This window comes from Nematocida ausubeli, assembly GCF_000738915.1.
Source record: "Nematocida ausubeli strain ERTm6 chromosome Unknown supercont2.1, whole genome shotgun sequence".
NCBI classification, from domain to species: Eukaryota; Fungi; Microsporidia; genus Nematocida; species Nematocida ausubeli.
Genome location: NW_026515634.1, coordinates 695,142 through 710,504, shown reverse-complemented (window position 1 = coordinate 710,504; position 15,363 = coordinate 695,142). Strand labels below are relative to the sequence as shown.

General features: G+C 33.7%; 10 protein-coding genes across 10 annotated transcripts; 2 read left to right on the top strand and 8 right to left on the bottom strand.

Moving 5' to 3' along the window:
• Nucleotides 1–35: 35 nt before the first annotated feature.
• Nucleotides 36–635, top strand: NESG_00454 (uncharacterized protein; the record flags this gene model as incomplete). The annotated part of the gene is made up of 1 exon (XM_053048106.1): nucleotides 36–635. One exon carries the CDS (start codon nucleotides 36–38, stop codon nucleotides 633–635), a length of 600 nt encoding a protein of 199 aa, XP_052905931.1.
• Nucleotides 636–1,628: 993 nt separating this feature from the next.
• Nucleotides 1,629–2,204, top strand: NESG_00453 (uncharacterized protein; the record flags this gene model as incomplete). Its single annotated transcript, XM_053048105.1, has 1 exon — nucleotides 1,629–2,204. The coding sequence occupies one exon, from the start codon at nucleotides 1,629–1,631 to the stop codon at nucleotides 2,202–2,204; it is 576 nt and encodes a 191-aa protein (XP_052905930.1).
• Nucleotides 2,205–2,973: 769 nt separating this feature from the next.
• Nucleotides 2,974–4,149, bottom strand: NESG_00452 (uncharacterized protein; the record flags this gene model as incomplete). The annotated part of the gene is made up of 1 exon (XM_053048104.1): nucleotides 2,974–4,149. The coding sequence occupies one exon, from the start codon at nucleotides 4,147–4,149 to the stop codon at nucleotides 2,974–2,976; it is 1,176 nt and encodes a 391-aa protein (XP_052905929.1).
• A 1,867-nt stretch (nucleotides 4,150–6,016) lies between these two features.
• NESG_00451 (uncharacterized protein) lies at nucleotides 6,017–7,744 on the bottom strand (the record flags this gene model as incomplete). The annotated part of the gene is made up of 1 exon (XM_053048103.1): nucleotides 6,017–7,744. The coding sequence occupies one exon, from the start codon at nucleotides 7,742–7,744 to the stop codon at nucleotides 6,017–6,019; it is 1,728 nt and encodes a 575-aa protein (XP_052905928.1).
• Nucleotides 7,745–9,020: 1,276 nt separating this feature from the next.
• NESG_00450 (uncharacterized protein) lies at nucleotides 9,021–10,079 on the bottom strand (the record flags this gene model as incomplete). The annotated part of the gene is made up of 1 exon (XM_053048102.1): nucleotides 9,021–10,079. One exon carries the CDS (start codon nucleotides 10,077–10,079, stop codon nucleotides 9,021–9,023), a length of 1,059 nt encoding a protein of 352 aa, XP_052905927.1.
• A 2-nt stretch (nucleotides 10,080–10,081) lies between these two features.
• NESG_00449 (uncharacterized protein) lies at nucleotides 10,082–10,390 on the bottom strand (the record flags this gene model as incomplete). The annotated part of the gene is made up of 1 exon (XM_053048101.1): nucleotides 10,082–10,390. The coding sequence occupies one exon, from the start codon at nucleotides 10,388–10,390 to the stop codon at nucleotides 10,082–10,084; it is 309 nt and encodes a 102-aa protein (XP_052905926.1).
• A 568-nt stretch (nucleotides 10,391–10,958) lies between these two features.
• NESG_00448 (uncharacterized protein) lies at nucleotides 10,959–12,389 on the bottom strand (the record flags this gene model as incomplete). Its single annotated transcript, XM_053048100.1, has 1 exon — nucleotides 10,959–12,389. One exon carries the CDS (start codon nucleotides 12,387–12,389, stop codon nucleotides 10,959–10,961), a length of 1,431 nt encoding a protein of 476 aa, XP_052905925.1.
• Nucleotides 12,390–12,403: 14 nt separating this feature from the next.
• On the bottom strand, nucleotides 12,404–13,789 carry NESG_00447 (uncharacterized protein; the record flags this gene model as incomplete). The annotated part of the gene is made up of 1 exon (XM_053048099.1): nucleotides 12,404–13,789. One exon carries the CDS (start codon nucleotides 13,787–13,789, stop codon nucleotides 12,404–12,406), a length of 1,386 nt encoding a protein of 461 aa, XP_052905924.1.
• A 61-nt stretch (nucleotides 13,790–13,850) lies between these two features.
• On the bottom strand, nucleotides 13,851–14,411 carry NESG_00446 (uncharacterized protein; the record flags this gene model as incomplete). Its single annotated transcript, XM_053048098.1, has 1 exon — nucleotides 13,851–14,411. The coding sequence occupies one exon, from the start codon at nucleotides 14,409–14,411 to the stop codon at nucleotides 13,851–13,853; it is 561 nt and encodes a 186-aa protein (XP_052905923.1).
• Nucleotides 14,408–14,611, bottom strand: NESG_00445 (uncharacterized protein; the record flags this gene model as incomplete). Its single annotated transcript, XM_053048097.1, has 1 exon — nucleotides 14,408–14,611. One exon carries the CDS (start codon nucleotides 14,609–14,611, stop codon nucleotides 14,408–14,410), a length of 204 nt encoding a protein of 67 aa, XP_052905922.1.
• Between the last annotated feature and the right edge of the window lie 752 nt (nucleotides 14,612–15,363).

The window sequence follows — 15,363 nt, the reverse complement described above, 5'->3', positions numbered from 1 at the left end:
AATTTAATTATTTCAAAAAAGTTTTACTATTTTTAATGGGAGTGTCTGTCCTTAAGAAGGCCTTTTCTCTTTATTTAGTGAGAGTTTTTTTCAACCTATTTGGAATGGCTGTATCTTGGTTGGTTATCTCTATTGGGTTAGATCTTCTTTCTGAGTCATTTGATTTATTTATTCCCCGGGAGTATCTCTTCTTTCTTAGTGGATATTCCCGGAAGACATATCAAAACACTCTTGTCATAGCGCAGGAATTGTATATGTTTGAGCTGATTCTTTCTGTATTCGGAATAACTTCGCAGTGCTTTGTGACATCTGCTATGCAGATAGGTTCTCGCGTATTTATTTCCAGATGTGCTTGTACGCATAACAATAGAATTATCACAGGGCTAATGGCTCTTATATGGGGTGTCTCTGATATGATTCGCTTTTTATACTACGGTTGTCACCTTCTTAAGAAGCCCAGATACATCTCTTCTTTGATCTTGTATCCAGTTGGAATTTTCTGTGAGATTTTCTTGATGGTTTATATGCGAAGTATCTTGACTCTAATTGGCCTTGTGACATACATCCCAGGGATTAGATATTTATATGGTCGCATACGCGAGAAGAGCAAGACTGTTTCTGGGAAGTCCAAATAAACCATCAGACAGATAAATAGTCTTTTTCCCTTGAAATTTAACCCGTATCTTTTATAGATTATTTTAAAATAACTTGAAAGTGTTCAGATTTGTTTTTTTACAGTTACAAAATGTATGGTTAATATTTAAATAAATGATGGAAAATCACCCAAAGAATAACATGGAAATAACATGAAAACAGGCACTCACATAATTCAATGAGTATAGCAAGAAAGGGCGGTGTGTTCATAGCATAGCACATAGTGTAAATTACAGTATATTTTACAGTATATTTTATAACGTATTTTACAGTAAATTTCACATCAAAACGTATTTTACACCATAAATTACAGTAAATTTCATAAACCACAGTAAATTTCACTGCATAAACTATAACCCTCATGAAACCAAGTGCTCAAGTGTATCTATATACATTTAGTGAAATTTCCACCTGAATATTCTGTCTCTTCGTATGTAATTTATGCAGAACAAGAAATACTCCATGGTGTATTCCTGACTATATTTACACCACGGTGTATTTCTATAAATATAAACCCTCCAGGAAGACACTCACTACTAATATACCCGAATATCCATTTAAAACCAAAAATATCCTAGAAATACAAATACCCAAGAAATACGCAATAACCCGAATAGACTAAGCACAATAGTAAATGTACAAATAGATCCATAATAAGACCGAGACCATAAAGAATTCTTCTAAATTTAATTATAAAATATTCATTTGTTTGTGAAATTTCAATGAAATCTAAGATAATATTTCAATAGAACTTCCATAAGAATTATTACAAAAATCCTATAAGAGTACATGGATAGCTCTATTTAAGGATCTTCTACAATTTCATTCTTTGATTTTGAGTTGTGCAAAAAAGCCTGAAAAGTCTCAATTCCTTTTTCCTTCAAGAGAACAACAAATAAACATTGGTCTTATCGATGTTTTAGATTACTATCTCATGTATTTATTTATTTTTTATTTACAATAAACACATAGCAATGCAACTGTATATCGGCGGATTAAAAGAATTTTCACAAGAGAAAGAGATAGAGGACTATCTCTCACAGTATGGAAGGGTACAAGCACTTAAACTATACAGTTCATATGGGTTTGCTACAGTAGATGAGGATATTGGTAACAAGATCCTTGAAGACACCCATGAAATGAACGGAAACAAGATAGTAATTGAGACTGCAAAGGGCCAGAGAGGCAGTATAGGAGAGTTTGGAAGGAGGTACATGTACAAGCAAAAAAGACCAGCACCCAGACGGGTCTCTAGACTTATCTTGGAGAACCTTCCAAAGGACTTGGACTGGGCAGAACTTAGGTCATTCATTCTAATGAGTGGTGCACGGCCAGTATATCTAAGAATACTTCCATCTGGAGATGGACTATTGGAGTTCATATGCAGACAGGACAGAGATGTTGCCTTGGAGAGACTGAACAATCAAAACTTCTATGGGAAAACCATCAATGCACGCTTTGGCAGGAAGAGATCTGCCATTATTTCTGGTAGAGAGCGTGATTTGGCTGATTCCCGTGAGGTTCCTGAAGGAATTCCAGAAGAGAAATAAACTGGTTACATAAATATTCTTGCAAATTCACTGCATTTTATATTTCACAGTCTGATTATGCAAGAAACTTAAAGAAATAGACTGAATAGTCAGGAAAGTATTCGTATCTTAGGCTGACTAGACTCTATTAGGCTGCAAATTAAACAAATTAAATTTAATTCTATTAGTATATCCAGACGCACTGAGTATTCAAGAAGCCAAAGGACTTCTCTACTAGAAGATTTTTTTTGAAAGAAAATATTAAAAAAGTACTAGAGTACTAGAAGGATAGAAAAGAATATTTATAGAATTCACCTAGATATATGGTAATATAGATAGAAATAACATACTAATTATATTGCAGATATATTTAGTGGATAAAATATCAAATACCATAGATAGACATAGGATATATGGGGTAGTATGTGGGAAATATTTCATTGACTAAACTATACCTGTGCTTGAACTATGTTGCAGTATGGGGGAAGGGACAGAAACACTTTAGTATTATTTTATTGACATAAAAATAGGTATATCTGCATATGAGAGAGTATATTTTAGTCTAGAATATGTAGAATGCATTATGAGTGAGTGTTTATTATATTTGAATAACGGTAGAAGTGTCTTAATTGATCTATAATTTAAATTATTTCTAACACATCTTTTTAAAATTTCTATACTGTAGATAATTTTATTGTGATGTATTTAAATATCTGAAGGGTTTTAAATATTCCATCAAAATAATCAGATATTTTATCTAAAGATATGAAGAGTGAGTGAATACTAGCACTTACACAGGCACATTCCCTGATGAAATTATTCTTACAGCATCAATTTGATCAAGTGCTTTACTGGAGGTGCATGCAATGACTCTCAATGGATATTCCAAAATTCTTTGAATTAACGGAAATACAAGTGAAATTACACGAATAGGGTACAACATAACAATAAGAGTAGCCATCCCCAGGAAAATTGACAGTAAAACACAAGCAACATATATAGCAGAGTCAGCAGTACTCTTTATAGACTCCTTTGGTCTAAGGCGTGCAAGAGAGTAGAATGCAGGTATTACAAATAGAGTAGTAATGAAGGATAGAATAATATTCGTTAAATATTGCGTATTCTTAAAGAAAACAATAAATAGCAGATAGACCGTTGTAGCCCAATCAATTAATCCAGAGAATAAGGCAGATACAAGACCCATAGACTCAGTGCCTGTTAGAGCATCTAAGCCCATGAGTGACCAAGAACTTAACCCAACTAAATTTGGTCTTAGTATAGTACCAAATAGACTAGGTAGTAGATATCCTAATGAGACAGAACCAAGCCACATAACAACAAACCCAATTACAACAAGACATGAAGACCTCAGTGCCATCATAAGAATCTCGTACTTTGAGAATGAAAATATACTGACAAATCTACCCACCCGGGATACTTTAATTGAAAAATATCCAGGAGTATCACCATCTACATCTTCCCTCATGAAACCAGCCCCTTCTTCTGGGTACTCTACTGCATCTTTCATTCCTGCCACTGAAGCTACCCTTCCAACTACTTTTCCTGCAGCCAATGAGGTCTCTATCAGAGAGAAAGTAACCATAACATGGATGAATATTGCAGAAATAACGGAAATTATCATTATTCCTATATTCTGCAATAAAGATAATGAAATAACGGTATTATTTGCGATTTGTAAAATATCTGAGAATCTTTCACGTGTTAGGTCTGCTAGGCTTATGACTACATTTGGATTCTTTGGGGTTGCTGTCTGGGAAATATCAAACCACATCATGGCCACATGCACTAAGACACCTACTGCTGCTGTGGCAACACTAATTGCCGTGCTACTAGTGACTATGCACCCAATCCCATTCCCAAATAACCCGAATACTTTTCCTGCATCTGCACTGGTTGTTAATACTTGTCCAACGTGAGTGACTACTTCTGTAATTACTGCGCTCATTTTCCAGCAAAAAAAATTTGAGAATATATATGATTTACCCCGTGGTAATTAGATGGAAATGTAAAATATTTGCATATAACGGAAAATATGTAATATACCGGTATTATTGATGTTACTGTATGTTTAGACTTGAAGTGTACAAAGAGGGTGACGAGATAGTCTGGAGATAGTAGTATTTTAGACTCTAATAGGAGTAGTTATTCAGAGTGTTATATTTTTGTATTTTTTCGGTTGGTAACTGTCATTTTTTGTATTTTTACTGGATGTATTTCTTACTATTATATAGTTAGTCTCTGGTATACGAGGAATTCTTCCAGAAGTTGAATTTCTCATTGATGGACTCTTGTGGCTTCAGAATAATGAAAGTGGTATTTTTACCACAAGACTGAAATATTTCTGATTAAAATTAGAGGTGTTGATATCTTACACTGTCGGGTTATATCTGGTTATAATTTGTAGATATATTTGGATATTATATGTAGGGTTTGATTGGCTGATTATTTAGCTAATTATTAGTCTATATTGTAGTTTTATTGGTTTATATTCTGGTTAATTTTGGGTTATTATAGTGGGTGTTTTATTGGTTCTTTAATATTCCTATTTAAAACTCTTTTATTTATTTTTTAATTTCTTTCTGGAAGACATTTTAGATTCTCTTCATGGAGTGAAATTATTCTGGGATATTTTAACTAAAATAAGAAATCATTTGGATTGTAAATTATATGTATTTATAGGAGTAAATATATAAATAACCAATGAAATAGGAGTATTTTTGTGCAGGAAATGAATTAAGACATTGTTTTTAGCATATTTTAAGAATATTAATATTAAAAGAGTCTCTGTATTGGAAGTAAGGTGGGATATAGTCAAAATATAACTGGAATATTCATGTGCCTAGTGCACATATAAGCCCATTCCTTATGAAGATACTCTTATAGCATGAATTTCTGACTAAATTACTACTAATTTCTTCTATTTCATTAATAAGTGCTTTAATTATCTGAAGTACATGGAGTATACAATGGAATAGACCATTTCCTGTTGAAATATTTCCATCCAAGGGCCATAATAGAACAGTCTTAATATACTGAATAATTTCAATTTTAAATTCAGGCTCAAAGAAGAGTTTAAATAGAAAGGGGACCTACCCCAGGTAGACCATCTACATAGTCTACCTCAGAGACACTAAAAAGTCATTCAATATTTCATATATAAATACAATTGAAAAATGCATCGTAATGTCTCAATCCGAGAATTTCCACAGCAGAAGCCAAGGAAGAAACCATCAGGAGATCATTTTGATGGCATAGATTGGATAATTGCTTATATTAATCCATAAAGAACTTCTTTTTTTCGGAAAGTTCCTTCAAGAGTGCTGATATTCAACCTCTGCACAAGATACCTTAATGCATTTTTACTCGTTGCATCACAGTCATCTCCCTTCAGGATATATAGTACTCCAACCAGACAATTCCTCCTTGGCGATGTGATCACATATTTTCGCATTTTCACGCCTATTTATAGACATAAAATTACCAAAAATGGAGGAATTTGAAAGCCAAAGGAATAATGCCAGAATAAGACAAATTGCAGGAAATAGAATATTCGAATGAACAAAGCCATAAATAAGCACAAATACAGACATATTAAAACAATCCAAATTCATCAGACCAGAGACCAAACCATTCATAAGAAATAAACACAAAAAACCACAAGAAACCAAAGAAAACCAAACTAAACAGAAACCACAGTAAACAGCTACAAGAAAGAACAAGAATTAGCATAAATATTCATTTAATAATAAGCCATATGAAGGCACATTCCAGCTTCAGTGACTCCAGGAATATATGTGCAAGTAAATTCAATTTCACTTAATATTTTCTCTCTTTCTGAGCTGCAGTTTTCTATCGATGAAACCGTATTTTATAATGACAATGGAGCTGCATATAAACCCAATTGTGGATGATGCATGGAAAAGTGACCTAAAGTCTTTAAACCACCTGATAATTCCAATACTCAGAAGAGAAGAAACCATAATGGATATTCCATTATAAAATCCACTGTAAAATGTCTGAGCAACGGCTTTGTTGCTGTTATCAGCAAGTTCATCTACTATATTTACAGCACTAAATATAAGGCAGGATGAGCTAATTCCCTTAAACATTTCATTAATTGTTGCAAAAAGTATTGTATACCTGTTTGGAAGCAAGGCGTAATTAAAGTCTCTCAAGGTAGCAGCCAAAAGAGAAAAAAGAAGCAGCCAATGGTAACCAAAGAACCTAAGAAGGTGCTTGCTGTAGTAAAGAATGCACATTTCACTGAAAGTTCTGATGCACAAGATAGAAGTGACTTTGGAAAATTCAACTTCAAAGTAAACTGAGAGGTAAGTGACTAAATAGTGAGAAGAAATCCCTCTTGTGACTCCAATTGCAGTGATGACAAAGATCAAAAAGAGGAAATTTGGGTCCCTCAGAAGGTTCTGAGGTTTCTTCACTTCTTCAGATACCTCTACAGCCTGCGTAGTGACATCTTTTACAACGGTTTTTTTCTTAAATAAACTCGTTGAAATATCCGTTTTCTCCTCAAGGGATCTATGGACAATTCCTGCAAAACAAACAGCACTGCATACAACGACAACAATCAGAACAACAAAAAGCTCAAATGGTACATCTTTCTTGGAGATAGCAGTAGGGTTAGCAACAAGTGTCTTATAAAGATATGAAATAACCATGCCTGAGATAGCATGACCAATCGATGCCCATAGTCTAATACGAGTGAATATTTCCTTCCTCTCAGCCAGTTCCATCTCTTTATATTCTTTTTCTAAATGGTTCAAAACAAGAACATCATATAACGGAAAAATAGCAGAAAGTAAGACAAGATAAACAGCAAACAGGGCATATATAGGGATCATTGGGACAGAACCTTTGCTTAAAACACGAATCACCAAGAATAGTGTATAGACAAAGGATGAAGCCAAAGTCAGAAAAATAGTTGTCTTTTTTGTTGCTCTATTTCTCTCAGCATATGGACCAATGAGTGTATTTGCCATGTAGAAGACAGACATACACCCGAAATATCCATAGTCACAGATGGATAGATCTAATTGACTGTTGAAAAAGTGTAAAGAATACGTATGAGTAGAGTATATGGCTACATTCAACACGGCATATCCTACCTTGAAGTCCCAGTGCGTATTAGGAGAAATCTCCTTTGAAAGCATTGAAATAAGTGGCAGTCTTTCCCATGCGAAAATAGAACCACAGATGAAATAGACTGTTATATAGTGCTGTGCAATTGTAGCACATCTATTAATGAAACTATCTGGGAATAATCTGGCTACCATGATATATACTGCAGACAGCACAAATATACTACTGTATATCTTTTTCAGTTTACTAACTGACTTTTTGTCAGTGACTAAAATTAGAGCCAAAATAATTATACAAGACACTGCGTAATTGCATGGCATGAATATCTGTTTGAGAATATTCTCATTTAGACCTAGTTTACCCTTTAGGGCCATGCATATTGAATATCCTGCTCCAGCTGGGAATAAAACCCACTGTGCTACGCTCCCTTCCTTTCTTGGCATAATGAAATGAGAAATAATAATTTTTTTGGGGGTTAAATAGGTGTGGTAATTGGTGGACGTATATAGGCGTATATAGGCGTATATAGGCGTATATAGGCATAGATATATATAGATGTAAAAATGACTAATTAAGTTAAATAAAAGGCATTAATGGTAAAATATATCATGGTTATTATGAGACTCAAGAGACTTTCACTCTAAATTTCATTCTGAAATATTCTTCGTATACTAGAAGACTAATAATTGTATGAAAATAGTAATATAATGAGAGAGTGTCAATAGTAAGAAATATTCACAAGTAATAGAAAGACAAAAGGTTATTTGAATACTAGTACTGTTGTACTGTTGTCGACAAGAAAATTCAAGATGAAAATTTCTTTAAAATTACTACTAGTAGAATTATTTAGTAGTAGTAGAGAGACTAAAACAAAAAAGTGATAAAAATAGAGCACTTTTGATAAGTATCTATATCTAGTCTTATACTACTATTAATTGACTGGAATATTATTTCTGTTTTGTGCTTGTATGAAAAAGAACTTTTTGAAAATATATTATTTCTTCTATTTGGAAGTACTAGAGTAGATGGAATATTCGTATATAAGGGAGTTATTTAGTGGGGTATAATTGGGTCTGTAGAATATTGATGAAATTATGTTATTTGGTGATTTTCTTATTGGAAGTATAGTGTATTAGTAGTCTAAGAAGAGTAAGGGTAATTATTTGCAGTCAACTGGAGGTGTCTTTGTATATATCCTGTGCTTATTACTTCTAGTTAGTGTAATAATATAAATTAATTTCATACTTTCTGGTTTCATGTATCCCAGACTAATTTAAACGAGATATACTGTACGTACAGTAGTATAAGCATACATATATACATATAAGAGGATTATTCATTAGAATATACTTATGGTTTATATTATTGTAATTTCATTGTGAATTTCTTTTGTAGTAATACTCTATTGTAAATTTCTTTTGTAATAAATTCTACTATAATACTCTAGTGTAAATTTCATTGTGAATTTCTTTTTTTATAAATTCTACTACTGTACTACTCTACTATTATAAATTTATTTTTGTAAATTCTACTACTATACTAATTCTACTATAAAGTCAGTTATAAATCCCACTGTTATAAATCCTACTATTATAACTCCTACTATAGTAAAATCTACAGTGTATAATTTCCCGTTATAAAATCTATAATAAACTCTATATGGTATAAAAGTAAAAGAGTAAAAGTAAAACCTTCATGAACCTGAATTTATTCATGTGCTTATAAAAGCTCTTTTGGGAGTGTACTTATATGCTGTGCTATAAGCATCTGATAACTTGCTTGTTTTTGCTCTATTCTCTTTGAAATCTTCTTTATTTTGCTCTCTTCTAGGCCAAGCATCCGTTGGAAGTCTTCACTTATCTTTGAATTTTTCTGTCTGAAAATATCAATTATCATCTTCTCCCTGTAGTATGTCTCGTAGTATTTGTCAGTTACTTCGATTAAATCCACAAGATGCTGCGATATCAAAAGATTCTGCAATGTTTTTATGTCACTGACACCCTGACCTACTGATTCCCCATATGAATATGCCCTATTAGGCGAAGAATACCTTAAAGGCATGAAATTAATCTCAACGACTTTTTTGCACTCATCAACTAATATTGAGTCAAATAAACGGACTTTATTGGAGATAAGTGTAGAAAGCATATATTCCTTCATTTCTATGTACTTTTCATCTGATAACATATCTGCCTTAGATATAATTGGTATAACATTGACTATTTCCCCTAGTACTTGCATTGTAACTATGTCTATCTCCCGTAGTACATCAGTTGGTTTAACAAGATATAAGCATACATGAATCCTTTTATCATTATCTAGTATGCCTTTGTCTTCTTCCATGTGATATTCTTCGTATCTGTTCATGATTAAATTCTTTGCAGGTACCCAATCGAATAGATTATTCACTGCATCTCCAATTCCACCCACTTCATATACGGTTAATTTCATTTTAATTTCATGCTCCTTCAGGGTATATCTGGTGGCTGTGATTGTAGTCTTGTTTTTCTCCAAATTTGAAGGATGAATGCTTATTAGTTGGGCCAGTGGGTTTGCAGTGCATGCCATGTCACCAATTTCATGGAGTAAGTCATCATCCCATTCAACTGAAATTCCTTCTGCTGTATCTAGTCCAAATATATCCCTAATTAACGAACTTTTTCCTGTGCTACTTTCCCCCATAACCATGATATTATAGTTAATTGGTATACTCTCAATTGACTTAGTTATTTGCTTTGGTAGACTGTTCAGTGTCTGGCTTATTTTGTTCATTGTCATGTTTATTTGTATGCATAGACGAACATACTAAATACAACGAGGGTTGTCAAGCAGAGTAAACAGAATGAGAAAACCCTTCTTTTCTTTGATTTCTGCAGGAGCAAAGAGAGCTTCTTGCTGGCCTTCTTTAACATGTCTTCAGTCTGGTTTATTTTCCGTTGTATTTTAGCAAGTACTTCTCCTTGTGCAGTTACAACTGAGTTAATTTCTGAGAGTTGCAAGGTTGCATCATTAAGTGACTTAGCAGTCCCATGCAACAGGATTTCATGTTCTACAAGTTCTTCCTTCTCTAAGTACTTCTGCATCTGCATCTTTGTTGAAGTGTTTCGAATTTCTGAATATTTAGGTGCAAAATATAAAACATATTTGGAGAGAGAATAAATATGGATATGAATATGTGGAGAACATGAATATACCTCATTGTTTTGTAGTTATTTTGAATATTTTCAGTTAAATATGTATACTTTGCAGTTATTTAAAATATTTTCAGTTAAATCTATTAATATATTCTGCAGTAGTCTGAAGTACCTTATTGTTCTGTAGTAGTCTGGAATATTTTCAGTTAAATCTGTTAATATATTCTGTAGTAGTCTGAAATATTTCAGTTAAATCTGTTAACTTATTCTGTAGTAGTTTGAAATATTTTCAGTTAAGAACCTGTTCATTTGTTCTACAGCTATTTAAAATCCCCATTGAACCTGTTAATTTATTTTGTAGTAGTCTGAAATACCTCATTGTTCTGCAGTAGTCTGAAATATTTTCAGTCAAATCCGTATATCCTGTAGTAGTCTGAAATATTTCCATTGAATCCGTTAAATCCGTTAACTTATTCTACAGTTATTTAGAATATTTTCCGTTAAATCCGTTAAACCTGTTAATTTATTTTGTACTTGAAGTATTTTCAGAATTGCAGGCACGTCTTAAGGCAGTTGCATCTTCCAAGGTAGCCAGTTTTATCTTGTACAGCAGGGTGCTGGATGGTTCAACAAAAGCAAGTTCCTTACGGGATCTGTCTGACTGAATTGAAGTTTTATCCAAAGAGACAGAAATCATCTCAGTCTCCTTCTTCTTCTTATTATCATACACAATAATTGTTCTTTTACCTTGCACCTCCTTGACTGCAACCCGGTGAAACCCTAAATCCTCAAAGCGTGATGTATTTCTGACAAACACCTTGCAGGTCATGTCAAATAAAGAGTTTGACTTGGTCTTGTCGCCAGATTTCACCGATTCATTACTGACTTCTTTACTGTGGGAGTCTTTGGTTTTGACTTCTTTCTGGTGGGGGTCTTTACTGTGGGAGTTTTTTGTCTCTTTTGAATCTTTTGTTGTTTCCTTACTGACTTCCTTACTGTGGGAATCTTTTGTTGTTTCCTTTGAGTTTACGCCTTTTGTTGTATCCTTATGGGCTTCCTTATGGTGAGAATCTTTGTTGACTTCTTTAGTATGAGCTTCCTTTGACTTTGCACTTTTTAACTCCTTCACTTCTTCCTTGTGAGCTTCCTTCTGGTGTACGTCCTTCTTTGGTGAGCTAGGTGTCTTCTGCTTCTCGCTCTTTCCTGGTGCCAGTTCAGTTGGTTCTGAGACTGTCTCTCCCTTTGTCTCTCCCTTTGATTCTCTCGTCTCCTTTGGTTCCCTCAAGTTTACTTCATCTGCTGACTCTGCCTTGTGGGTGTCTTCCTTCTGGGCCACCTTCTTTGGTGAGCTAGGCATACTCTCTGATCTTTTTGCAGTCTCTTGCTTCTTTTCTGTTTGAGATACGTCTAAGGCTGCTCTTTCCTCTTCCTTTTGTCTGTTCAAGGCTGCTGCCCCGAATAATCCGGCTCCAATTGACCCGTGCTGCCCTAGGATGAATTCTGCCTTTTTCATTTGGTCCTGGTCCATGGGTGGCTTTGATGGAGTGGTTTGCCCTAAGCCTGCCCTTAGAATATCTGCCATATTCTGTCTCTGCGTTGTATTTAGTAGGCTTGTCCCATGTACTCCTTCTCTTTCAACTATTTCTTCCCTGTACTTCGTATATTGACTGGAAATACTTGAGAAATTATACGTGTTATCCTTGTTGTATGCCAGGGTCACAGACTGAATGAATGAGTGATTTAAACCCTTTAGCTTCTGGTCCATTGAGTACCTTGGTGGTTCACTCCCAATTAAACTCACTTTCGCAGTAGGTCCCCTTTCATTTCTCCTTCTGGCTCTGAGTACTTTTTTATTTGGATCAAATCTTATGCCTTCTTCTTCATTATCTGATGGGATATCAGTGTCTTCTGTTTTTCTGCATTTCTGAGAGATTCTTCTCTTGCTTACTGCCATAAAAAAGAAAATATTCAATTATTTATTCTTTTCAATATTTCTTCCATCTCTGATTTATATTGTGACTCTTTCATTTGAAATAAATTTGGGTTTATTTTCCTTTTGTTTACTTCAAGTATCTTTAGACACCACATCTTAATTTTCTCATTTTGAGATGTTGTCAAGAGAGTGATTATTTTTGTTATTTCTGGGTCTGTGAGGGTGTATACTGTCAGGGTTCTGAGTGCATTCCATTTGACTCGAATATTTTTATTCCTTAATAAGGTTAGGATAGATTCCTTTTGAGAGGGAATTTTCACTGTGAAAAGTATTCTGCAATATTCTATTCTGGTTCCATCTGAGTGAAATAACAGTCTTTTTAGGAATTCAGTTAGCAAGTGCTTATCTATAGAGATTATTCTCTTGTTTGAATTATCTTCTGGTTCTTCTGGTTCTTCTGCAATAATCCTGTTATCTTCTTCTGTTATGTGGTAATTTGAGATATTCAGTGTATTAAGACAGTGTATTAAGGCATCTCCCTGGGAGTATAATATATTTTCATCTTTGTGGTTGACAAGGAGTCTAATTAGTCTATTTATATTGAATAGTTCTGGTACTTTGGCTGCTAGACTAATTCCTGCTATGTACTCTTGTGGTAATTTCTCACTTTCTAGTCTACTCCAAATTCTTTCTTGTAATACACTGGGGAATGCCAGGAGAGTCTCTCTCTTTGCATTCTGTGAGATTAGTAGGATGGGAATTTCTTTGATTTTTGAGAGAATTTCTATCATTGAAATTACAAATCTAGAGTCTTCAGAGGCAATTATCTCTGGGAATATTTTTGATACAAAAAGATCTAGATATCTTATTTGGAAAGATTTTGATAAAACTGAAAGAAATAGATGCCTTCCTTTCTTCCTTTTATATAGACTAAATATCCCACGGACTGCAAATTCTCCTGTTGAATATTCTGGGTCAGTGGTATATGCCCCTAATTTCATTAATATTTGTACTTCTGTCTCTTCTAATTTTTCAATAATTTCCGGATGACTGCAAATTCGCTCAATAATCCGTAGAATATAAAAAGATGAACTTTCCACTAGAAATATCTGGATAATTGGTGTAAAGTCACAGACAAAAGCATTCTTGTAGCTGGATATAATATAAAATATCCCAGGATGTGAATCTGCATCTGTACAATTCGAAATTAAAACAGAAAGAATTCTTTCCACTGTCTCTCTTAGAGTGTCTGCATAAGAGGCATAAGCAGGAGATTCACCAGAGCCAGAAATTGCAGCCATGAATTTCTGTGATCTACCAAGCATCCTGGATATTTCCTTAAGATGGGTCTTTGGGTTCTTTAAAAGTCTGTTACACAAAGATACCCAGTCCTTATGAAGCACTAACCCGTCTGCTGTCATACGTATTTTTACAAATTTATTTCATTAAAATCTCGTTTATTTCATGACTAATTTATTCTGTCTATCCTTGCCTGGCTATTTTCACATACGTATTCCACAGTAAAGAAGCCATACTAATAAAAACTACACGCATTTCTAACGGAACAAATAAAAAGTTAATCATTTGCAAGATAGGCCATATTTTATAACTGTCAAAAAGTATTCTAAAATAGTCTTTTAGAACCTTTTTTATGCTGAAATCTGAACTATCCACAAGGCTAGCCACAAAAATAAACATAAATGTACCGAATGGTGACCAAACAAGCTGGTCAAATAGCATTTTATACAGGGCTATCTTTATCCTTATGGCACTTAGTCCTTTAATCCTGTCAAATCTCTCTGAGCTGTAACTGTCCATTCTGGTGTACATTAAAAAACTCAGATTTCCAGTCATAAAGCCATAAAATCCCATGAGAAGAGGGGTTTGAACGTACGAAGTAATTCCGCCTAGTACTAGCTGACCTAGTATATCAGAGACTGCTAGAATTAGTGCTGTAGATCCACCTTGCAAGATATAGTCTTTTGCTGTTGCTTTTTTTTGTTTTCTTCTCTCTTCAATTACTCCTCGTTTGTTTATTTTCATATAGCTTCAAAAAATCCACTTACTTTAGAGTATTTTAGCTTCAATTGTTTTACAGTCACTCTGGTTCCTAAGGAATTTTCACTATTCTTTCTGGAAATGAATCTATTTTCTACTTGATGAAGTGCCCTCATTGTAAGATTCTTCTGTTTTTTACTCATTCCTTCAGTGGGTCTATCATTTCCCATACGCGAAAACATCATACATAAATTAGCTTTTTAATAATTGCGTATCCTCAGGTGACAAATGACTTAGATTACTTCAAGGCAACAAATATTCAGAAATACCAGTGCATTATCAAGCACAAATATTCAGGTAATTCAGAATATTCGGGTAATTCCAGTAATAAATTAATTTGAAAATCAAACGGATTCATACACTGCATATTAATGAACTAGCCAGAATATCCTAGTATAAGGCATAAATTAGTCTAGACCAATTAAGGTGAAGTGTATTCATGTAGAAGTAGTGAAGTGTTAGTGTGGATATATAGTGGGTTTTAGACTAATAGACTGTAATGTAGTGCATTCTAGTATATTCTATTGTAATGTAGTGAAATATAGACCAATATAACCAAAATATAACGTATTCTAGTGCATTCTAGTGTAATATAATTAAAACCTAACGTACTCTAGTGTAATCTACTGTAATATAGACTAATAGACTGCAATATAGACTAATATATAGACTAATAAAATTTCACTCTCCCGTATACTACACTACACTACTATACTACTATACTATACTACTATACTACTGCACTACTATACTCTCTAGTATACAATGAAGAAAAAAATGAAAAAGTCAAAACGACAAAAAACAACAACAAACAACGACAATAACAACGACAAAAAACAACAAAAAACAAAACACAACGACAAAAAGTCAAAGAGACAAGATATAACCCGAATAGCCCGAAACCTGCCATAATATATCTATAACTGAAATCTGTACA